At 28.9% G+C, this 27045-nt stretch overlaps 2 protein-coding genes across 2 annotated transcripts in view; both read right to left on the reverse strand.

Moving 5' to 3' along the window:
* Positions 1-11234: 11234 nt before the first annotated feature.
* LOC113559762 (putative uncharacterized protein DDB_G0282133) lies at positions 11235-13313 on the reverse strand. Its single transcript, XM_026965512.1, has one exon. It carries the CDS (start codon positions 13311-13313, stop codon positions 11235-11237), a length of 2079 nt encoding a protein of 692 aa, XP_026821313.1.
* Positions 13314-22269: 8956 nt separating this feature from the next.
* LOC113559764 (junctophilin-1-like) overlaps positions 22270-27045 on the reverse strand; it is a 52977-nt gene continuing 48201 nt past the window's right edge. Inside the window, exons 6-7 of the mRNA XM_026965514.1 lie at positions 23835-23953; positions 22270-23174 (exon numbers count right to left, since the gene is read on the reverse strand). Of these exons, the coding sequence (XP_026821315.1) occupies positions 22270-23174; positions 23835-23953 (1024 nt within the window). The remainder of the gene's footprint in view (positions 23175-23834; positions 23954-27045) is intronic.

The following is a 27045-nucleotide window of genomic DNA, read 5'->3' on the forward strand; positions in this document are numbered from 1 at the left end:
GACTGTTGTTCGAGAAAAATTTTCTACACTAAAATTAATGTTTATATAATTGCTCGTTTCGTATACAGTTACTGTACTTGGAGTTATGTAAATACATAACCATTTCGGTTAGTTGTACAACCACGTTTTGTTTTTTCCTCGTTAAGTTCTCAACTCAGATCTGGATGGATTTAATTTGTTTCACGTTTTAGATTAAATTCGATAAAAACCTTGGTTTAGTTCTCAAATTTACGCGTGTTTTTAAAAATGATATCCTTTTTTTTTTGAAATTAAATACACATAACCTACCGATAATATCGAATAAATACTGCATTTGATTTTTAACCGCACATGCAAAGTTATTAAATATAACTCATGTACAGAATATTTTTCTGGGAAATAATGTTGATGTATTAACGTCTAATTTTGAGCAAACAGTCCGCCAGCGACATTAAGTTAAAGTTTTGACAAGGGAGTAAATTAAAGTGGTCCGGAAAATACGTTTTCCCACTAATGTTTACCGTACTACTCCGTTCCTCTACACTCCAAATGAATAAAGCTAGTAAACCATCCAATGTCAGACATTAATGCATCAAAATGTCTAGGAAAATATCCCGTGTTTACAGCAGAGGTATACTGAATTTAATTTGAAAACATGGACTAGCTAGTATACCAGTACTAAAAAAATTGTATTCGTTTTTATGATATAGAATGTAAACAAGTATGTACAATAGTACAAAAAAAAGTAATAGCATGAAACGTTATATGATAGATTACAACTAAAGCTGTGAACTATTAGAAAAAATCATAATTTTCTAATTTTATTCAACTTTTAAACTTTTATTTTGCATTTTTTTATTAATTATTTCGATATTATTAATAGATTATGACAATTAAAACTTTTAACTAACATGAATGTATTTATTGTTTCATTCTCATTTTATAAATATTTTACACTTGATGGGTTTTTATATTTTTAAATTATGATCTTTCATTATACTTTAGTGTGTTTTATACTGTATTTTTGAGATTTTAAGGTCTTTTTAATGCGTTCATTCTTATCGTTCATAATTTATTATAATGATGATAACTTTTTTCAAAATATTATATGTAACAATCAGTTTTCTTGTGAAAATTAAATATTTTCTACTTGGTTCATTTAAATCTACAATACTATAATTTTTCATAATTGTATTATTGATAAGACTTTGAGTATACATGTTTGGATAGTGATATATATATTTTTTATCTATTTTTGTTATTATCACGAATAGTTTATAAGCAATTAAAAATTTGTTTTATTTAATATTTGTTTTAAAATAAAAATGTTTGGAATGCATATAATTACATTTAATTAAATGCCTATTTTAATCATTACGATAAACGCTTTTAACTGCTTTAAGTTCTTAACCCTATTCATATGCTCGTATAGTAATTTATTAAAAATTATGATATCACATAACATAAAATCTGAAATTTGTTTCCCACTATGATAATTTTTTATTAGAACTTATGATTATTGTAAGACATATACATTACGTTATAGTTGTGTCTCAAAATCCAATATAAAACAGTAATTGTTTCGTCGTGCATAGTATATCTACACAGCTATCGACAAAGAATCGGATTAGGGGAAGAAAGACAATAATTGTAAACACAAGAGGTTTATATTAATCAGCATTTTAAACAATTATTATTTTCGTAACAATATAATTATAACCCTCTTGCGGTGACACCACATTGGTTATGGCGTGACACGTGTTGTTATTATATATACTATAGGTATAAATTGTTTATGAGCTACATACAGCGTGAGAGCTATACTATTGGTTTCAGGCGATAATAATAATAATTCGATCACGAATAACATGTGCGTGTTTTTGCTCTTTCTGGTGGTAAAAATAATAATATTTCAAAACGTTTTATATTTATCCCTTATAAATAGAAAGTGGTTCGACATCTCTATAGCGTCCCAACAGTTATCCAATATTCAACGGGCATTTAAAAGCTGAAAATCGACATTAATGCGTCGATTTAACATCGTACAATAAATTATTCGTTGATCTATAATGTCTCCTAACGACGAAGACGTACGTACCACGTTTTACCATTTATATACGAATTCCACCGTCACGTGCACTATGCAGTATAATATCACCTTATTATCACTACCTACGAAGTCACATATTGCATCAACGAATTTCATGACGAAAATCTTGTTACCCGTGGCTGACGTAGCTACTCTAATTTCCGTTTAATTGTCAATTGTAGACATGCGCCGGTCTACAACGCATATCGAATCGAACACCAAACAATGTCGTGATGTGCGTTATTAGGAGATAACGCGGCAGAAGCGTCTTTAGAACGGGTTTTGTCACAGATGACGACAAAAAAAATGTAAACGCAATGTAATAGATCTAATATTAATAATCATATTTTTGGAACACAGTGCTCCTTTAAAGTTTTAATTTTTTTATTGACCATTTATAAGTCTTGATCGATGATAGATCAGAAATATTGTCTAACCAAATAATATCATTTGATGTGCAATTCATTATAAACTATGTAATATTGTTGGTAATCAACTCATGTATATATTGTAGGTTTCCATTGTTTATATCATATTACCTTTTTTGAGTTGAATAAAAATAAATAAATAAGTATCCGACGTAAAATGTTAATACACACGCAATGGTAGTAAAATATAAAGTCACTTTGTCGTTATTTTTGTCTATATTTTACTAAAATAAATTAATTTGCATATTAAAAAGTAATTTGATGATTCTTGCATATTTTTCTCATTTTAATATAATAATTAAAAGAGAATATTTTTAGGTTCTTTTAGAACAAATTTTGAAAGTGTTAGTATAAAAATCCAAATCCCAATATTATAAATACGAGGTGGTATAATCCACTAAGATGGTTACACCAATTTATCAAGCCAATTTTTTATCTTTGAAAAAAAAAACCATAATTATGTTTTTATATAGTCTATCGTATCCATAAAACAATATTAAATAAATTGAATTTTATTAATTCTTATCTTAAAAATTAATTGATTTTATTAAACAATGATAAGAAGTGTCTATAAAACCCTTTAGCAGTATTTCAAATGTGTAAATAATAACGAATAAATAATTTATTTTATTTATTTAGAAAATGAATATTATCAAAATTTGGATAAATAAAATAAAAATTAGGTTGTTCCAATACTCCACACACAATTTTATTATGTAATTAACGTGTATATTAATTGTTACATAAAACATTAAATATTTAATATATTAATGCATAATATTATATGCATAGATTATTTTTCAGAAGAGTTTATAAAATTTTAGTCATAACATTAAAAATATAGATTACTAAAAAAAAAAAAACCTTAAACCATGATAAAATTATGAAAACATTATTTAGTACAATCAAAATATATCAAGACACTTTTTAAAATGAAAATTGACTTGTAAAATTAGTGTAGCCGATTATTAAATAAATTTCCAATGCAAATATGTTACGAAAAATTGCGTGTGGCGGACCCCATTTGACTCAAACGTGTATTCGTTATTCGTGATTGTTATGACATTAATTAATTTGGGTAATTTTTTATTTTTATATAAATATATTATAATAATATAATATAAAATTAGCCGTTGCGGAGCGTCGTTGGCCATTATTATAGCTAACGCTGCGCAAAGCCGTCCAAACACAGTATGTGATGACGTCGCAGCGTTCGTCGATTTTCCTTTGCGTCCGGTACTTTCCAGTCTGTGGGGTCCGAACACAATATTAAATTTAATTTTTTTCCGACGTATTGACCACATTAGTTTTCATATTGTGTTATTACCTTCGTTTACTTTGATATATTTTCTCATACACTTCATTTACCACCGCTTCCACTCGACCAAAATAATATTATAGATACTAAAATCATTCGTATATATTTTTGAAAAAAAAGGGAGAAACAATAAATAAACATTTCATTTCATCACTCCGTGATATGTTTTATCGTAAAAACTTTCCCAACAGACAATAACAAAAGAAAAAAAACAATAATGAACAACAGTCGCATTCCGTCATATTGAAAGTTAAATCATAACATTTTGATAAACAATTGGTTTGTAAGACTTAAGAAAACACTACGTAATAGTTTTTGAAAACGTTAAAAACTACCAAAAACGTAATACAGAAACAAACACGAAAAGACATTTCAAATTTAAATTCCTACACCTTTCGGCGTACGATCGTACTTATTCATTAAAAAGACTGTAAATTTTAATTTAAAAATAGTGAACAAGTAATATACATTTATTAAGTTCAAAACTCAATTTACTTAATATACTTAAAAAAAAGTATATAAAACTTTTTAATTTGAGAAAACTGTTCTCAATAATATTTCGTTTTGTTAACTTAAAGCTACAAAAATCAATTTATTGTTCAAATTACTTTTTAATAATTTATTTGTTTATTTCAAGAGAATCGTTTACTTTTCTGAGTATTGAAAATATTATTATAATCATAATATTGTTTTCGTTGAAAATAATTATTATGAAATAACAAAAAATATTTTGTTTCTTATAGTATATTTTTCTTGATGTTTAAATGTTATTTTATAACATTTATTTTAGTGAAGCCCTATACGTATTAACAATAATGGAATATAAATAATATTCCATAGGTATAAAAATTACCTTTTTATCTTGATCATAATTAAAACTATTTATGTCATGAACATTTTACGACATACTTCAGAATACCTCAAAATAATATTTGAGGGGTCTAATCATATTACAAATCAGATATTCATTGAGTCTTAATGTTTTATGTATACATACGTAGTTTTACAACTTAAGTATAAAATATAAATATTTTCCGAATACCATATTATTGCATTATTATATTTGTGTACATGTCATATTGTAAATTAATATTACATAAGAGAATAGTTGTGTTTAAATATTTAAGTTTAATTTTTAAAATTATAAAAATTATCGTATGTACTTGATAAAATATCAAGTTCAATTCTGTTCTAGAGCGGGAGAAGTCATTATAATATTAACCTTCCATTTATCGTGACTTTAAAAGTGTACTAAATATTTCGTAAAATTAACTGATTTATGTTAATTTATTTGAGTGTTAAGATTTAAAAGAAAAATTAATTAAATAAATATAAAATTTGACAAATGACTAACAGGGTAATTCCGCTCAGATTAGTTTTTGGTAATCGATAACACAATAACCACTCTTACACTGCAGACTCAATATAACGCAATATTATTATTATTATTATTATTATTGTCTGCTTGTAGCACAAATATATCACGGTACAGGGCTAAGAAGCATCCAACAGATGACGGATACGCGTGTCCGCTTTATTGTCTTGTAAATTAATTAGATAGCAATATGTGAACAGTAATAATTTTGCGAGATAAACCAAAATCGCAAAAACAAAAAAATTAATCGTAATTATATATTATTATATTGGACTCATAAAAATTTCACACAACGATATAGTTAAACATCAATAAAATAAAAATGTACGTAAAACGGTACATTGTATAATAATAATAATATAATTGTTAAAAGTATTTTTTATATTAGGAATATATAGAGGTATTCATTGTATTTTTTTATTAAAAGGTTTTCTGTAACTTTTGAAAATTACAAAACATCAACAGTAACCGATGCAGAGGAAAACAAAATAAATAAGAAGTAAATTATCTATGGTAATACAAACAATACAGAAAAATATTTTATAAATATCGCAAAATTAATGATCATTTTTTTTTTTGTTTATTTTTACATGATAATATACACGAACGTGTGAACGATTCGTGTATACAAAAATAAAAATTAACAAAGAATATAAATTAAAATAATAGCTGTAAGATTAATAATATTTCACATAGTAAAATGTTGGATTCGTTTCATTTTTTGGAGACAATTTTCGAATGAAAGATACAAAATATTTGTACATCAAAATAGTTTATAATATGAGATCATTAGAAAAAACAGAAACGTGTAAATCCACGTATTTTTTTTTTTTTTATCACAATAATATTATTATGTTATAATGTAATAAAATAGTTTTGATTACCCACCTGCCATGTGATAGTTCTCGATGAAAAAAAGACCAAACAAACAAAGATTTCGTGCCATTCTTGTATCTACCGAACTTAAGGGAAATAACATACGCAGGTAATAAACAAAGAGAAACGAAAAATAAACTAAAAAATAATAATAATAATATTGTAAAACAATTTTACATTCTACACATTCAACCAAAATTAAGAATAATCAAAATAAAAGAAAACGAGGAAATAACTTTACTACAAAACAATCAGCTTCCATAATAGATAATTACAACGAATTAAAATAATACTAAAAAAATACAAAAAGAAAATGTATAAACAACTTATAAAAAACAAAAACAAAAAACACCATTCTAGTAATATAATTATACTCAAACATTTATTTTGGTAATAGTTTTCATTCAATTTTCCATCCTCATAGCAGTAGATTTTTAATTTTATTTTTAGTCTTAAATTGTGTTAAGGGCCTCAACTGGTATTTTGTTATATTTAATAAATAAGAAATCATAAAGTTATGTTTAATCACTATGCAAAATCTGGATATCATTGCATATAGAAATATTAGGAAAAAAAATTGTTTTAATTTAAGTGGGTGAGGGTATAATACTTGGACAACATTTATATTATATTTTTTTATACACCATAAGCTGTGCTTAATAAAACAAACGTTAAAATTCCTGAATCACACAACAACCAATAAATTTAAACGATTATATTATATAACATATTTTTTTAAAACGATTTCAATAATATGAACACACAGTTTTTTATAACAATATATGATAAAAAATCAATAATATACTCTAACTGTTAAATATAAACAACGAAAATGCCTTAGGATATATCTTTCTAAATAATTAAAATAATCTTATTATTATTAATCATTTGATGTAAATTAAAAATCACACAACAAATTAATATCTTATTATTTAAATAACAAAAAATGCGTAGGAAGTCGATCTAAATAATTAATAATATTATTACTATACATTTTAAAATGTATAGAGTAATACAATCCTAATAAGTACCTATCCACGATATATTATAGTTACCTACATTTTTATTTAGGCGAGTACAGTTGTTGTTCATTTGTAAGGGTCTCAAAATTGCATGTAAATACGCATATGAGTTAGTTGCATTGAATATTTGTTTAATACATCGATTATATGATTGGATATTATACAGAAATCTTGGATTTTGAAATAAAATATTTGAAATAAATTTTTTTCGACTCTGGAGTAGTAACCATCATGATACAGCAGGGAAAATAGGCATTAACCGTATTGCATTACTGTAAATAATGATTGTCCGTAATTTAATTTTTTTTTTTTAGTTTATTAGAGCTAAAAAGAACTATTTTAGAAAAAAAAAATTACAAATTTGCTTTTTAAAAGAAAGAAATTTTTAATATATTAGACAATTTTTGGTCAATATTCATGTGTGGTGGACGAAGAATAAGTTTTAAAAAGTACACTACAGCTAATTTGTTGGACTTTATGTCGTCCGAAGACAGTGTTTATCGATATTGAACGCATTATTATAGTATATTTAAATAATTGATAATAAACAGCTAGTTAATAGGAGAGTAATGTGTTCGTAGAGTAGGTAGGTTACACGCGATATTCGCTTTGTATTATATGGAAAACGGTGCACGGGGGGGGGGGGGTGCAAAGGGTTTTGTCATATCGATTTCCACTCCGTCGTCCCAAAAGCCCTCTGTAATAGTGGTACCTACGACATATTATCGTCTTTTAAAACACGTCTAGCATTTAACGCAATGCATTACATATAAGTCATGTTTGATTGTAATACGTATGTTATTATGACGTGGTGCATAGGTGTAGCACGCACGCACGGGGTCACAATTAATTTACTATTGAATCGGTATCGATTTCATATAAATGGCGATTGTTCTCGCGTGTGGCCCTGGACTGCAACTGTACTCCCGTGGCCGTGTCGTAGCTGACGACGACACGACAACACGCTAAACATCGTATAATATGTATAGGTAGGTATTGTTGTATTTAACCGTATCAATTCAATCGGCTAACGTGAATGTTCCGAGAGTATAGAATAAAATGTATAGGTATTTTACGTATATTTTAGAGTATAATGGGTAGTAGGTAGCTCATCGGCTTACCGTTACTCGTGTAACGAACGCAAAGTTAAATCGATGGCGTGCATTTTTTTTTTTTTAATTATAAACATTTCGCTAAACGCGTTAAGTTAATCATGTAAGGCCGATGTTTCATTTCTTTATTACTGTCCATATCCCCTCAAAATGTTCAGGGGCTCAGATTCAACTCGATAATCGAAATCCTACCAATCGATAAAAACAGTCATACTATGCTTACTACCTTGGAGAGGGGGAATTAATGGTTTTGTCAACAAAATTATAATATAAATAATAATGGTAATAATATAGTAATATTATAATAGGCACATGAGCAATAAGTTATACGTTTATAATAATAATGATAATAATGATAATAATTATAATGATAATAATAATGGTAATAATACGATAATAGTAATAATATAATATAATATATAGGTAAAACGCAACTTGCTACTATCGAGCCATAAATTAGCTACAAAAACTATAATAAGCCATAATAATATTTATTATTTTTTTTGTTATTATTTGATATAATAACGCATGTTACGGCACAGTGGTATCTCGTTGGGCACGCTTAGATGTCGAATTCGAAAACTTTTCAACCATTATAATATTTTATTCCGAAAGGTTTAACCAATATCGACGCGTGCCCAAGAGTCGACTATGCACAATAATATCATAAAACGCATATGCATTCACGATGAATGCCATACAAGCAAAATAAATCGTAATAATTAATAATTATCAGATGCAAGTATGCACACACGTCAACGTATCGTGACCGTCCGCGAGGAGTCACTACTCGCGCGCACGTGAAATAACACGGCGGGCAGTGTCGACTCGATGGTAATAATTCATAAAATAATATTCATGATAATCGCATTCATAATAATAAAATACAATAAAACCATACTCGCAAACATCATACGCAAATAATACGAAAAAAGCGAATACAAATAATCAAAAGATATCTTCCCTTGAATGTCGACGTCGTGGTGATGTCCGCCATCGCGGGGCCGACGAACAATAATAACGTATAACAATAATGCTATTATCAGCACGTTATTATTATTGTTTGATAGTCATGTTACAATAGTGGAGGTAGTGTTTCGTGGTTGTGGTCAGTGAGCATGGGTGCAGCTCACCCATAATATTATTTTATTATAATAATAACTTAAAACACAGTGTACATCGGCTACGTTTTTTATTTCGGCCGTGGTATAATTGACTGTTTTTGACTAGTCGAGCCGTTGGGTACATAAGGTCAATTTAAACTTATGAGTATACCAATATACCAACGTACCCCGACTAGGAGTGAATACTTGTGGTGATAATATAGCAGTGATGGGTATGCCCATAAAACCAATAGTAGGTAAGACCGAGTCCGACAATCCCCGATAACCCACATCTGTACGTTATACCACTGCAATTTTCTATGAACGACTGGTAACGGTCAGAAAATCGTACAAATGGTCGTCGCAACTCTTGGAATTAGGTTAGAACGAGGTTATCCCACATCTAAAGATCCCAATATCTCGTACCGAGACTTTTGTGCCAGATAAACCCAACGATGAAGATAAAATTAAGTAAATGACAAACACGAAGAATGGTGTACAAAAACGATCGGGTGAGGTGGTGCATAGGCGCTAGCTAGCATATTCATATACTGTCAGTCGAAATTTCCAAAAGACTCAGGTCTTTTGGAAATTTGACTCGATCGCCATTGATGATTAAAGAAATCCGTAAATTGTATTCCTAATAGCTAATACTCTAATAGAGCATAATATTGGACGCGGATTTAAGTGTCGTACAATTGCTGTTTGAAAATTATGTACAAATCTGAAAATTATTTGACCTGTGCCAATAATTCCATACCAGACGAGTGCAAAATAAGATAATTTTGTTCTAATTATTATCATCTTATAACAATTATAGAATCGATTAAGATAAGTCTTAGATCTTTGATGTTGATAAAATGCAACGGATTTTTGTGTTGCTAAAAGTGATTATGAATAGGACACTTTTCATTGTAGCTTACAAAAATCATGGTCTAGTAATCTCAAATTGTTAATCTAAATTATTGACACGCGAATGTACAAATAAGGTATATACATTATTTACACGTTAGATTATGATAAATATTCTAAACCTATTATAAAATTAACAAATTTTCAACTGGTACATTGAATACAGTTTTGAAATTGTACTGAAGATGTTGGTTTTTCTCTTTGCTAATTATCATCATCAGCAGATAATAATAATATATTTCGATGAATTTATTTAAAACAAGAGAAGAATACAGCAGAAATACAAACCATGCCAATTAAGTTGGTTATTCATCTTGAAAAATGTATATATACATAATATGACATATCCTAAGAATTTGAACTTATAACTAAACAATATCACTATCTTATATTTGAAAGCCAACCCAGCCCGGGCGGTCAAAGACAAATACAATTTATTTACACTGTACATAAACTATTAACAGTTAAATTATATATTAAGTTATAATCTAAACAGAAAATATTATTACTATTTAAATTACACCGAGTTTATACAATAATTAATATAATTATGTTGCCTGCGATTAGATCGATCAACACTAGTTTTCTGAGGTCTACTGATTAGTTAAGTAAGTTAGAGCTGAGGGGGGTATCATTAAAGTTGTATTACCGTTTTTCTTTACAAGAATTACAGTTAGTTTATACTTTTATGATATCTCTTTTGGTTAGTTTTTAATTATGTATACTAAAAGTAACTATTTCTATTATTATGATCTATTTTTAGATAATCGTTATTGGTAGACATCGTATTACATGTGTTGTGTGTCCGTCTCACAAACGCATAAATTTGAAAATTTTAAATTCAGAAAATTACATTTTACTGTATTATTTTTATTTCTAATATGAACTGTTGTATTTTCAAATTTAAAAGAATCTCACCTCGATTTTTTTATGATATTTTTATTTTAAGTTTATTTTACAATAATTACAATTTTTGGTTATCACCAAATCAAAAATATCATTAGCATAGAAAACTCTATCCTAATGTTTGTACAATACAAAGTTATGTTTGTTATTGTTTAAGTAGGTTTTAAACCATACCATTTTATGATTTGAAGGACGTGATGGCAACAATCTCGGTATTCTTCCGCCACCTATAGCACCTTCATCATTGCTTTCGCTACTCTCATCATCTTCATAATCGTATCTACCTCCGCGATTGTATTCGCGTTCATAATTGTACTCACCTCCATAATCGTAATCACTGACTTGACCACTATCACCACCACTACTACTATGGATGCTAATATTACCACGTCTGCCGTTATTATTACCATAATTTCCATGGGCACCAATATTACCATCAGCACCACCGTTATCGCAGATGTTACAAATAATATGATCGTCATCAATGTCAAGGACGCTACTTCTACTATGAATGACACTAACTTCACGAATACCGTTACTAAAGTAAGATTCACTTCTACTGCATACGCCACCATTTCCGTAGCCGTCAAATCTACTATTAATTCCGGTAAAATTGTGGATAACACTATCTGCGTTTTCATCAATACTACCACTACCGCTAGCATAGTCAGCATTATTACCGTAATTTCCACGTGAATAAATTTGGATGTTATCCATATTTCTAGTCTCCCTGTCTACAGAATCACGTGTTCTTATTTGATTTGAATTATCTGAATTTAAGTGACTATTGTGCCTACCACTCCTGATTTGGTCTTGACCTCTATCCAAATCACCACCCCTGCAGTTGTGATCATCACTACTACTTACTTCATCACTAAAACGAACTCTTAAACCACTTCTGCTAGGGCGAGTACCGCTACTATCGCCACTAGGGCGAATACAGCTATTATCCCTACTAGGGCGAATACAGCTATTATCCCTACTAGGGCGAATACAGCTATTATCCCCACTAGGGCGAGTACCACTTCTATTGCCACTAGTGCGAATACCGCTATTATCTCCACTAGGGCAAGTACCACTACTATCCCCACTAGTGTAGCTTTCTACATTACTCCTAGCATAGTTATCACCACTATTGCTTCTAAAACGGACTTCAAAACATCTACTATTAAGTCGGCCATCGCCTCTTCCCCTACTAAAGCGGCTTTCCCCATTCAACATATTATAGTAATCATCAGAGCTACCGCTTCTAGATCGGCCATCACTCCGGTCCCGACTATAGCGACCAACCTCACTCCTCCTACTTGCGCGGACGTCAAAACTAGCCCTAATAGCGTAATCATCAGAACTACCACTTCTAGATCGACTATCACCGCCGTCCCTAGAAGCGTGGCCATAATTACTTATTCTACTGATGCGACCATCACTACTACGTCTAATTGGACTGCTATCAACACTACCCATAATAGCACGACCATTATCAATACCCCTAATAATGCGACTATCGCCAGTATTATCGTTTGTACGAAAACCACTAATATCTCTGATAGCGTAATCAGCAGAACTAGCGCGATCATCACTATCAACACTAGCACGGCCATCATGCAAAGGCATACTGACAAAATTACGAATAATATTTATATCAGGGACACGACGGTTACCGTAAATGTGGTCACTTCCACCACTACCACCACTACCGCCATAACAGTTATGGCCATCATCACTATCAAGGCTATTACTCCTACTCGTACGCCGAATGAATGTAGTACTTACTTTTGGTTTTGTCTCTTTGCGCGCGGTATTCGGATTCACGTACAATGACTCGGTGCGCTTGGGTTGCCCGATGGGTGACGGGACGATCTCCTGGCCGAGGTTCCGTTGCCTAAGTATAATTTCCTCGAATGGCGGTGGTTGACGGTGCGTGGCGGCCGATGACGAGATGTTCTGTTTAGCCCCGGCCGCCGACGCTGTAGTGAAGCCCGCCGCTCCATTGAATGATTTATCTGCTGCTGAAGATGATGACGACGGAAGTCGATCGTCTCCTCTTCTCTGCTGCTGCTGCTGCTGATTCTGTGACTTCTCCACTGATGACTGTCTGGATCCTCCACTGAGCCGACTGGCTGCCCGGCTATACCGGTCCACACTATTATCCCGGCTCGGTGGCCTCTTGTAATGGTCAAAATGATCGCTCATTGCCTGTCAAAATACAATCATCGTCAAAAATGTTGATCACTACGTGTTTTTTATTTTAATTTTAATAAGAATAATATTATAAAAGGTCTTGAGGTGTTAACAAAAAATAAAGTAGGTTATACTACACGGTGTACGTAGTACGTAAAAAAATAATTATTTATTATGATTGTAAATAATAACTGAGACGCAATAAACTAGTACAAGGTAAAAACTGAGTAGGTAGTATAGGTAGGTACTCTGCTACAGTGTTACAAGGACTCGTTAGGTCCCATTGATGTCTAACAACCTAACGGGGTGCGTGAATTGCGATATTGAAAATTTGTTTTTAACTGTTTTTACTCTTGCCCTTGAAACGATAAAATGATTAATAATGTATAACGTCGACGACGATGATATGCGCAACTTGTAAAATATTAAGTGTCAGTGAATAAAAACCAATTATATTTATTGGTTAGTCAGCATATTTCAAAGTTTAATTTTTTAATAAACTTGGTTTATTATTTTTTTTAATTTATAAATTAATATCATCTCTAAAGTTATTGCCATAAAAGTTTTATTTTCAAACCAAACTTAATACGATGACATTGAATTATTTCGATATTAATACTGCTCAAATCTGAGTAATGGATGTACAAGTCTCACAATAGGCTCAGTGACAGTAGCGACTGCACAGTTCGAACTTTGATAGTGATATGACTACACATTATTCCAAGTTGTCTTCAATTTAATACAGGTGCCCCGTGTAAATTATGCAAAGGAGTAATGTGAATTATATTAATTTATAATTGAATAACATTTGTGTGATGAATAATAAATTAGACAAAATATAAAATATTACTACGAATTTGAAATGTACATAACATTTTTAATGTTCGTTAATATTTCGATCTATAATAATTTGCCCAGCCGAAATTACTAAACACAGACTTAAAAATAAGTAATGAACTATTCGTTATACGTAAATTATTAAAAAAATCAATAATTACAAACATTTCAAAAATAAAATAATCTTTAAAGAAGTTGAAGTATTCAAATCACATATTTTGACAGATTATTAGCAAAAAAATATCTTTTTATTGTTTCAAAATTATTTTCATCATAAAATCGAAGATGTGCAAAAATAAAATACATTACTTTTGTCTAATTCATAGTTATATGAAAAATATATTTATACAATAAGATGTTTACTTGATACTAATGATACTTTACTCTACGTACTATTGACGATTTTTTTAAAACCATTACTTTGTTGTTATTGATCACATCTTTTTCTTGCGTTAATATTAAAATAATTCACTTTGAATTCATTCAATTTTCAGATAACTTAATTATTTTGGGTATATTACCTACATAGCTAAGGGTATAATAATATTATTGTAAATAATTAAATTCCCTTAAAACAACAAGGGATTATTCTATAGAATCAGCTAGTAATGTTTAGCATTAATAGTTAACACCACAAAAAAGTTAGTCAACATAAACCATATACAAATTGAAATTTATTTAAAAGTACCAATGCTACTAACAAATAAATTATAATACTTGTTGTATTGTTTCTAATTTAAAATTAAGACTATTAAAATAATTTGTAGAAATACTGTTCGTATATCTTTCTGGAATATATTGTTATAACTAAACCTGGTGAAGAGTAATTCACTGTTTGGAACAGTACACTAAACAATGAAACCTCATAAATTTGAGTTCAAATTACGTACGCTTTGATGATTTTAAGGGTTTCCTTAGAATTTCAAAGTGTATTATATGCATTACCACAATATGTCTGAGTGTCATAACGAGAACATTGTTTATGCCCACTTTAGTAACCACCTTAACTAATTACAAAAGTCATACGAGAACTGGAAATGCGTCCAAAATAGGTAGCTTAATAACCGTCCAGGTATACATATCATTATATTGAAGGCAGCGTACGCCATCTTAGTATCTTATCCTGAGATACATTATTACCCGAGAAAGCAAAACTGTAAACAGGCTTCAGATAACATTCAACGTTATTAAGTTTAATATACTCAGTAGTCAGTATAACATGATCTCCTTCTGTGGCACTAACCTAACCTGTATACCAGTGACGTAAAATATCGTTTAAATTGCTCAATAAAGCATTTGTGAATATTTAATTTGCCGATTCACACTCAAAACAAAAAAAATAAATACGTCCAATCTATATAATAATAATATTTTACAATCGTTAAAAAGGCATTAAGTCCTTTACTAAAATTTTAAACTATAAGAATTGTACAACTAATTTGACATTTCTTTTTTGATTACAAAAATTGGTAGCTAAAATATAATTTAAAATGTTTATTACATTGTCCGATAGGTGATAATGTTTGAAAGATAAAATATAATAATTAAAAAAGTATAAGTAAATAATAACCAGTAAATAAATTCAACTAATAGTTGCGCTACCAAATTTTGTTTCAAAATTGTAATATCTTGAATACACTCAAAATCGATAAACTGAGATACATAGCTGCCATTTAGAATCAAATTTGCTCAACAAAAATAATAATCGTAGTCCAAACAATATTTTATAAATAAAAAAATTATTAAAAATCAAAAATTTAATGTAAATCTTTCTTCTAGCATTGTTGAATGTTCTAAAATATAGTAGTAAGAGGTAAATTTAAATAAAACATTTTTCTAGTGAAGTACATACATATTATTTAATTTGCGGAGGGATATTCGAAATTGGTTGAACTTCGTAATATGAAAAGTTTGTCTTCCGTAATTTACACAAACCTTGAGAATTATACTGAATTATATGATATCAAATTATTGTCTCAAGTAAATTTCTCATACCAATAATAAGTAGGTAACTTGTAACTTTATAAGTTATATAAGTGTATAACATTTGTAACTTGTTACTAGATATACTCAGTACTTGCGACATAGGTAAGATTACATACAACACCCGATGGTGTTATACTTCGTGGTATAAATGTAGTTTGGAATTTTCAGTTTACTGTTTATTAGGTAATATAATTGTAGTGGTTGCAAGCATCATTAAGAATCCTAATTTCATTAATTACAAGTTACAACCAACAATATTATTACACCATCTATAATGTGAAATATATTAGGTAGAAATATATAGAAGTAAAACAAATTCTTGATAGAATAAAAATGTATTTAACTCTTATTTTATTGTTATTATTGCTGGGATTATTTTTATTTTAACTTATATAAATGAGAAACTATAAAAATTTATGGAAAAGTAATTTCATATAATCGCAACATATATATAGAAATCGAACAAACTGTATATGTTTATGCCTACGTTCAAAATGTTAGACTTTTTTTGGAAACTAAGGTAACCCATAATAGGTGGGATAAAGTATTATCGGTACGCGGTAGATTAAATTTTAAATAATATATAAACGAGCTCTGTCAATCAATTCCTTTGTTTGGTGGACCTCTTTAAATAGATACCAACAACTGTATTTTATTCAAAATATTGTTTTTTTTTCTGAGATAATTATAAACATAGTTAATGAACTCTAACAATACAGTTTGAACTGAAATTAATTATTATTATTGTACAAAATAATCGATATAAAAAGTATATGATGTGTATTTTATTTACAACATAAATTATTGTTAATTATTTAAATATCTAATTAATAATTCATTGTAATCTATGAAACACAAACAAATTCAAACATATTGTGAAAATATTAAAAGATTACTTGCTTTTATTGAGAATTCATGCTTAAATCAGAACATTTTGAGCCATGCTGTAGTAGGTACACGACAATGCCAAAATAATTATGTTCTATTTTTTTTTATATTTTATCGATTAAGAAATTCTCATCACTATAAAATTACATAACCTAGGATGTAGGAGACGTCAACAATATGATCATCGTAACATTCGTAACTATAATTATTAACGCAATATATTTTCGTTTGTCTTATCATTTTATGTGGACATTTACTAAAAATTTCAGTATATACGACGCGCTCTAGTTTTCAAGATTATAACGGCGGATAATTGGAATTTTGCTAAAACAAGTAATACTTAACATGCACTATGCAGACTCGAAAAATAATATGATATTATTATCGTATATTTTTTTATTCATTTAAAGTAGGAAAAATAAAAATCAAATCAATGAGATTTAAAGTTGACAACTACACCCTCATTCTATAGTGCATCACTATTTTAAATTTAAGCACATACCTACAATTTTGAAAATTATTTTAGTTATTGTATTTTAATAATTCTCATGTAAATAAATACTTTTTCAAGATGAGGTACTTAAAATACATACCAAATGATTTTCGAATTATGGTACCTGTATCTTTATTTAAATAAATATTATATTTTTATTATAATTACATGCATATTATGTTTAAAACTGCGCATTATGTAATAACCTACACAAAATGTCATAATTAGGTACATTCACCAGAGGTATGTTGGAACTTTCCATCACAGAACCTTTTAATAATAATTTTTGAAATTTTTCTATTATTTTTGGTTAAAACGTATAAGAATAACTTCCTTATACTCAGCTAGGTACCTATTAAATTTGCTGGTTACAAAATCTCAAGTTGTGTTAAATTCATTATAAATAAGTAAATAATTATTTATTAAAATCATTTATATTATACAATACTACTTTTTTCAAGATTTGACTATTCATTTTATAAGATAAAAATGTATATGGTTATAGTAAATTTTGTTTAAAAATTAAAAATAAATATAACATTTATTTTTTATTATAATTAATTTTAGTGTAATATCATTGTATTTTTATTCGTTTTATTGTTATATGACTATTTTTTAAATTAGATACTTATTGATTTTAAGTTAATTCTCAGAAGTATAATATAACAAGTTAAACTAAAAAAATATTTATTTAAGTTGACTTTTTAAATTTTTTCTTATTGTAAAAATATCCAAAATACCTGTATTGATGACATAAACTATTTAATTGATTCCATAATAATTATGTAATTTATGATCTGTGAATCATTATTTTAAAATATATAAGAAAGCAATCATTACTAATTGTAATTAGTCTATGTATTATAATGTTATTATTATCAACGGTTGTTTTGAATTATAATACAATTAGTTATATGTATAAAAGGTTGAAATTTAATAACAAAAAATTCTAAATTAATATTGCCTACCTAATAAGTAAATAAATAAAATATATAATATGTACATTTTACATAGGAACTTAAAATGTCAACAATTCCAAAATAAATTGAGGTTTAGTACTAAAAGTTTACAGGTAGACCGTGACTATATTTTCATTGTACTGAGAAACATAAATAGATAAATAGTAAATAACTATGTCGATTTAATAATCAGAAAAAAGGAATTGAAATATTGATACATTAGTTTTATTAGTTTCGGTTTTGAGTATAAAGGATATTATTTTTTTCATTATTTGGTTTCGGTTTAGAGAACAGTAATTAAAAATATTTTAGTTTCGGTTTTGTGAACGATTTTTGAAATTATTTTCGATTTGGGTTTTGGAAATGGATTTTCAAAATGTTGTAATTGTTCATTGGGAAATAAATTGACTGATTTATAATTAAGCTAGACTTTTGAATTAACGGTTGATTGAATAATATTATTTTTAATACAAATTAAAAAATTATAATATTTTTATTCCATTTTACTTATTGTATCTAATACATGTTGCTTAAGTAAATTTGAGCAATGTTTTAATAAATTTATACAGATATGTTTTATGATTTTTTTGTTGTTGTTAATTTATTTAATTAAGTCTATACAGTCATACAGATTATAGACTTTTTAGTAAGTTATTCACATTTAAATATTATTAAGTTCAAAAGAAAATAAACTCATCTAGTTTAGTTTGTACGGGTATGAAATACTGGTAGAAAACAACTTTGGTCTTAACAATTTTTTTAATAATTACTTAAGTTTCATTTATGGCTATTTAGTATATGCTTATTTTAAAATGATTTTAAATACAACAACCGTTGTCCTTTTTAAAAACAAACCTTGCTTAAGCTTAATAGTGATAATAAGATTAAACAAATAAGTTTCTATCAAAAAAAGTGAAAATTGTTTATGGCAACAAACTTATATAATGATGTTTTACTAATTATTTATATGTAAAAAGCTATAGATTTTACACATAACTAGTGGCCAAATCTTGAAAGAATTAGATGGTGTTAAATTACAATGTTCGTTAAATTAATATTTCTTTGTGTTTCACGTAGTAAGAAAAATATCAACTTTAATTTCAAAAAAAATTCTAGTAATATCTAATAGAAAAAAAAATGTTAAACAAATGACAACGTTATAATATAATTAATTGGTTGTTTCAACTCATACTTCTATGTATTAAAATAATAATAAATTAAAAATGGACAGACCTCCTAAATTGGCAAGTGCAGTAATTACAAAATTCACAACAATAAGAATAGAATAGTGTTTTTAATTTAAAAATTCTACATACCTATTTGTTTTTACTTAGTTAAAAGAAGTTTAATACATAAAAAAAATGGGTTAGATTAGTAAATTATGCTGCCGTTGTCACTATAGTTTGCAGTATCTACATCTTTGTACATATATAAAGTATTTTGCATATACTGCAGCTTAAAGTGGCATTTTTCATACAGAAGTGTATAATTACTAATAAAACACATATAGTAATCATTCAAAAATAACATAATATATTTAAAAAGAATAATTTATAGCGATTATTATTATTTTTAATTATTATTAACTAAACCACATAATGTTTATAAAGGCTATTAAGACATTAAACTAATTTTCTCATATAATAAAAAAAAATATCAATTTCTTGAAAATTAACTTTTCGTAGTTACTACACTTGCAATTGGGAGCGCCTAAAATGTATCTAAATAATGCTATATTGTATTGTATTAGATAATATAATATAGATAGGTTATAGGTACATTTACTGTATATTTTATTTATAACAAAGTGTCAAGATTATTTTAAAAAGTTGCATCTGTATTTTATTATAATATTTTGCGTACATCATTATTATCATCTTTTATAATATTTTATAACATAATATAAGTTCTACTAATTTAATATAAAATCAAGTTTCAACCATTAATTTAGTTTAATAAACGGACATAATATATAAAATAAATAGAACAATATAACACAAACCGTGTGTTTTAAATATATTAATTTAGGTACTATGTATTCTCTACTATTGTAACATAGTCTTTTTAAAACATATTGGAACAATAATAATAAATAACTACCAATTTTTAACACATTTTTCATTTTCAATGATATAATGATATTTTATGAATGGAATTTAAATTTGCAGTAATACAAATATTTGAAAATTATAATATTATCTACCATAATATTTTTTACTTGATAAATATTATTAATCTACATTTGTTTTATAATAGTAAAAAAAAAAACATTTATTTTCTTAAAATACATATCATTTCATTATACACTTATTATTATGTCATTATTTTTGGTTTCTAAATATTTATTTTTATTTGACGATCTACATAATATTATGTATTATTTGTATCTAGCTATAGATACCGTTTTAAAATATTTTATTACAAATCTGGTACTCGGATAATAAATATTTATTTATGATAATAGATCTATAGTTATGTTATTTCAAAATGGTTTATGTACCGACCTATTTCTATCGCATTTACTACGTTAGGAAGCAATTCAATTATATCAGTTTTAACATAAGTATCTACAAACAACAAGGTTTAGGAAGTTAAAGCGTTCAGTACGGAGTCAATAACAAAATTAAATTCCCACTTTTGATCCCTTTGACCGTACTTTACATAATTACATTTTATAATCATGGGTGACTGGAGAAAGTAATATTAATGTATTACAAGTAGATATACTTATGACATAACGATACGAATAAATAGTATTTTACAATTGGAAATTTTTTTTACATTCCTAAAAAATTGTTATGTAGATAAGAGTCATTGCATTTAAAATATTTTAGTTGTTATTATTATGTTGTAGAAATTAGTAATTCTGAATTATATTAAAATAAATTAAAAAATAATAATGTATTCAAAAAACTCACCGTTTTTAAGATTCAAATTGTTTTAAACAATTATCAAACATATTTATTATTTACTTGATAATAAAAATTAACTGTAATATATAATATTACAATTTTCGAAAACTATATCCACTTAATTTTAGATCCAATACAAGAACACGTGAATATTAACGGTGAGCTATAAAGAAGGAAACCGAAATTCAAATAAACAGACCAACTAAACAATGCAATTTATATTAAATCGGAACAAGTATTACAACGTTGACGTACTGGTTATTGATTTATAATATACCTCTAAATCACCCTGAATTAATTAGGACGGATTCGCAGAAGCATTTCACTTAATGAGTATAGGTACCGTTACAAAATATCTTATAATCGAAATTCGGTTAATCGATCGTCTTAAAAACGTTAAAACCGTACTAAGATAGAAGTTCAAAATTTGGAATGTAGGTATATACGGTATAGTGACTGAAAACGCAGCACGTATCTTACACAGGAAATTCACAGTACCGTGCAACACGAATCGTTTTTGAGACGATAAAAATCCATTACGTGTCGCCTGTGAATAATTGTATTCAATAGTTTAGGCTAAACAATATGAAACTTACACGCAGTGCTAGTTATATAATATGCCGTTATACTTGTTTACTCGTAACCAGAGAAAAGCCGGCGGACAGGGATTTTCCGTTTAGACGACAACTGGAGGAATTCGGAAAACAACTACGCGATACCGTCGACGGACGTTCGGCGATATAACCGACAGTATCGTTATTATTATGACGGCTATCGAAAGGATATCGACGGGAAGACATCATCGCAACACTATTCGGCTGACGTTATAATATACGCTTATGGTGCTCGCATACGCGGGTTTGACGAAGTGGGACCTCGTGGGGGGGGGAGGACTAACGGCGCTCCGTCTGACAGACGGTACCTCCTCCAGCCTGCGGCTGCGTTACCTGTTGAAATGAGTACAGTGACTCTCTGTTGACGTATTTCGTGTTGCGTCTCAACAGCGAAGGATCGGTGTCGTCGTCGACTCCGACCTCGTACTGGTTGTAGCGGCTCGGCCTGCTGGTGCTGTCATGGCGAGGCGACGCGGCGCCCGCGCCCATTCCATCTTCGTTGGCGCGAGAGTAGGTGGCGTGCGACGATGACGACGACGACATGCGTTGCTGCGAAAACGAAGCTCTGTCTATGGCGTTCTGACGTGCCGTGGGCGGCGCGCCCCCTCCGCCATTTTGGCCGTACGGCCGTCGGATCGACCCAGTACCGTACCCGGCGTTTTGCGCGTTACCGTGGTACTGGTCGCCCGCAATACCGTTGCTGTTGTTCGAACGGCTCGGCGGCGGCGGCGGCGGCGGCGGCGTGGCTGAGGACCCACCACTGTTCTGGATATAACCGTGGTTCTGTTGCGGCCGATGATTCGGCGACGAGTTCTGTCTCATGTCCGGCGTGAGGCTGTTTCGCGCCAACGATTGGCCCATGTTGCTGCTCTGTGGCGAGCCGAATCCGCCGGACTGCTGTTGCTGTTGCTGCTGCTGGTTGCCGCCAGTAGACTGATAGTACGGCTGCGCGTAGTGTGACCTTGGTCTGAACTGTGGCGTAGTCTCTGCCGCGTCCTGCTGACCGGTGGCTGTGTACAATAGGTTGTTGGTGGACAACGAAAGGGATGTCGCGTCAGCGGTGTCCGGTGATGAAGAAGCCGGCCCAACCGGGTTTGGCATCGATATCAACGGCTGCAATATCGATTTTTGATCGATCGACATGCGCTGTTTTAAGATCTCCCGCAGTCTGGTCTTCTCCAGTCCTAAAAACGAAAGTGAGCACGGTATTAGTACAATAATTCTAGACAGACTATCGTAATAATATTATGTGTATAACATAAATATGCATTAAGTCCATATACCGCGAGTCTCACATTACGCAGACTCCGTGTGCCCGCAGTGCACGGTCTATACTTAAAATATCTCTTTTATCTCTCATTTAAATTCTTCTCGCACATTATATAGACCGCATCCGCGTAATTACATGTACGTGCAATCTACAGCATAGTCTATATCATTGTTGTTATTTTGAGTTCGCGCGGTATCAAATATTACGACGCACCGCCGCGCGATCTTAAACTCAAGAACAATAATCGTAATGATATTATTATATATGCATTATACCGTCGTGTATCTATATAGCTGAACACGAATGTGGTGGAATATTAGCAATTGTTCCGGCTTGAGAGTATCGTTGTACGAAATAATTTATTACATTGAAACTCTGTATCACCGTGTGTGTATATAGGTACTTATCGATATTCTGGATTCACCATCCCGCGTGTATTACGCAAACAATATTATGATTCGCCCCCGTGCCGACGTTCGCTGTTAAAAGTTTTGATTAATGTACGCGCACCACACTATAATATTTAGTAATAATAGTAATTATAGTATAATATACAAAAACGTCTGTAACACACCTGGTTGAATGAAATCTGGCGCAAACTGTTTGGCGGTGAGTTTTGCTATTTCATAATCCTCTCGAGCATGATCCGCTGCGATGTCAGACAGTTCCGCTTTGCCCCTCGCTGTGGCCATACTATAAGAAAAAACCAATTGTTGTAATTCTGTCGTGTGATACGCTTTTTTTATACGTATACAGTAACTAATATTCGTTGTCATACTAACAATAATAATTTTAACACGTAACTGATAGTATTGAGACTGTCAATTATGCCTGGCGTAGGGTCAGCTTCGTAAGACGAACATGATATGTTTTAAATATAATAACCTAATATATAATGATTGTTTTAATGTAATTGTAATTTTACATTCTTCTACATTTGTTTTGACAAATTTAACTTTTCAAGTAATTTTAGACCACTTTTAAATGTTTTTATTACGACTTTCAAGTCTTTGAGATTTTTAAAAATATTGGCCAAATAATGAAAAACGTGAATTATATATTAGTAAATAAGGTAATTTTATAGTACAACACTTTTATCGGGATAAACTCATAGGAAATATACTTTTTGGGGATGTTAAACCAAATCAACAAGAATCTACCTACCTATCTAATTGAAATATTAATAATTAAAAAGTATTTTTTTTCTTTATTTATACATCAAAATATTTATAATATTTGCATATGAAATAGCCTAACAAATGTATTGCGACTGAGTGTTACTGCTGGGTAGTTACTCTCCCCAAGATTTCAGAGCATGTATATTATTTCTTTTTGTTCACACGTATATGCTTATAGTAACTTTTAATTACAGATAGTACCTATGAATTCAAATTAATTAAAAGAAAAAAAATTTAAACAACATTTTTTTTAAATTAAATTTTTAAGATTGAGAAATACATTTTTGAGATTCTAAGTAATATTTGTCTTTTTTTGTAGCAATTATCATAGTCATAACATATAACAACCAACTGATCATTTTCTGTTTCACACACAAACTATGGGGCACTAATTACGCGTGATAGGTATAATAATACAACGAGAACATAATATTTTAAAAGTAACACATACAACAATCTAACAAAATAATATTATAAATACCTGTATGTAATATGTTATTTAGATACATTTATTTTATTTTATATATGCGGATATTACTCTTACTTTGTTATTATTTGATATTATAATTGTTTTGACACTTTTGGTACTGATGACGTTTCAAAACAACCGATTTACTGCTTTATTGAAATTATTAAGTCAAATGCATTTCTAAAAAATATAAACAACTAATGGATATTATGCGTCCACGCGTTATAAACGCCACTACGCCAGAACAAATATTTATTATCATTAATTAAAAAAACTCGATTTATATACCAATATTACACGCATATGTTGAACAGCCAGTTTCAATCTTTGGTACTTATATTTACGCCCAACGAATAGTAATTCTAATTAAAAAGCTACAAGCCTATAATATATAATATTGAAATATTGAATATTATACATTAATAAATACTTTAAAGTTTTGTCTTTTATATAAATTATTAGCTACTTTGTACGGCAGTAATCAAAGTATATAGCTTTTGTTTTAAAAAATATTAAGTAAGTGAATTATCCTTGCAAGTTTGTGAAAGGATTTTCAAAATCAGTCATTCAAGTGTAGTACCTACAGGCTACCTATCTACGTTGTATTATAATAATTAATTACTATAAAATATAGTAACCTGTATGTATACATATAGTAACATGACATTAAATTTTAACTGTAAAGTTACATCATGTCTAAAACAGTAAACTTACTAAATTAATTAACATAAACCTTTTGCATATTATTAAAAATTTAATAATTATTATAATAATTGATAACCGTTAAAAGTGAAAACTTTATTGAAAAGTTGTACACCTTGCTTTGAAAAATTATTTAACTATAGTTATTATTTCTATATACTATAGGTGTAATACACATTATAAAGTACCTACCTAATTTTAATATTTTCTCAGTAATTAATAAACTTTTAACAAGTAATAGATGCACACAAGAAAATTATCAGCAGCAAAATCTTTGAATTTTAAAATTATGTTTTTGTTTTATCTCGTCACATTTTTAATTAATAATATTACAAATAATATTATTTTTTACGCATTTTACAATTTTAATAATACTATTGTTATATTTACATTAAAACATTTTCTATAACACCAATAGCTTATAACAAATTGTAATTAATATAAAATTATTTGTATTGATTTTTGAAATATCAATATTAATGATATTTAAATGAGTTTCGGAGACCATTAGTGCAACGGTATGGATATTAATATATTATCGTAAATGAAGTGTTTTAAAAATTGACTTAAAAGTGAATTTTATAAAATCATAATTTAAACTCTTGTTATCGTCAATGAGATTAGTGTATTCTCCTGTTGAAAATTGAGCAATTGAAAATTACATTGTCAATTCGTTTGTTATTAAATTACATTTCTAGGTAAGTAATTACCAATTGATTATTTGTAAGTCTCATAATCTTAAATAATAAATATAAATAAAAAAAAATTGCCATGTTAAATATTTGATATGGCTTTTTACTTCACAAATCGTATTAATAAGCCGACTAATTAACTATAACGTATTCATTATTCATATGAAATATTATATTTACTATGATAATGTATTTAATTTATATTTATGGTTTTATACTATTCTACTAAATACAAATAAATAATAAAGCAAATAACTATTGATCGTCCTCATTAAACTTAAAATAGTCGATCGCTAAAAAAAATAATAAGGTGGCAACAGAAGTAAATAGTTTAAATGGATTTTTTAAAATTATTGAGAATAACTACTACAAGTTGTTCGTATCTCAAATCTAAATAACTGTGAGTGTCGAGTATGGGAATAGACGCAACTGTTTAATAATTCAAAAATGTGTGTTGTACAAATAAGATACACCGACTCGTTGACAAACTTGGTTTGAAATATCGATCGATTTCTTAGGCTATTTTATTTGTTTCCTTTTCCAACTTGATATAGCGTGATTTTACGGTGGTATATATTTATTTTTGTTAATATTCTAAATAATAATTTTTGTACAAATGTTATGCCGTCAATAGGAGTGAAAATAAATATTGAAGATATATAACACGGAATGGTTCCAAAATTGAAACTGAAATCTGGGTCAATTATAAGATGATAATGAAAAATCAGAAGTGCATGTGTGTTG

The sequence above is a fragment of the Rhopalosiphum maidis genome, chromosome 3 (assembly GCF_003676215.2).
Source record: "Rhopalosiphum maidis isolate BTI-1 chromosome 3, ASM367621v3, whole genome shotgun sequence".
Lineage (NCBI taxonomy): Eukaryota > Metazoa > Arthropoda > Insecta > Hemiptera > Aphididae > Rhopalosiphum > Rhopalosiphum maidis.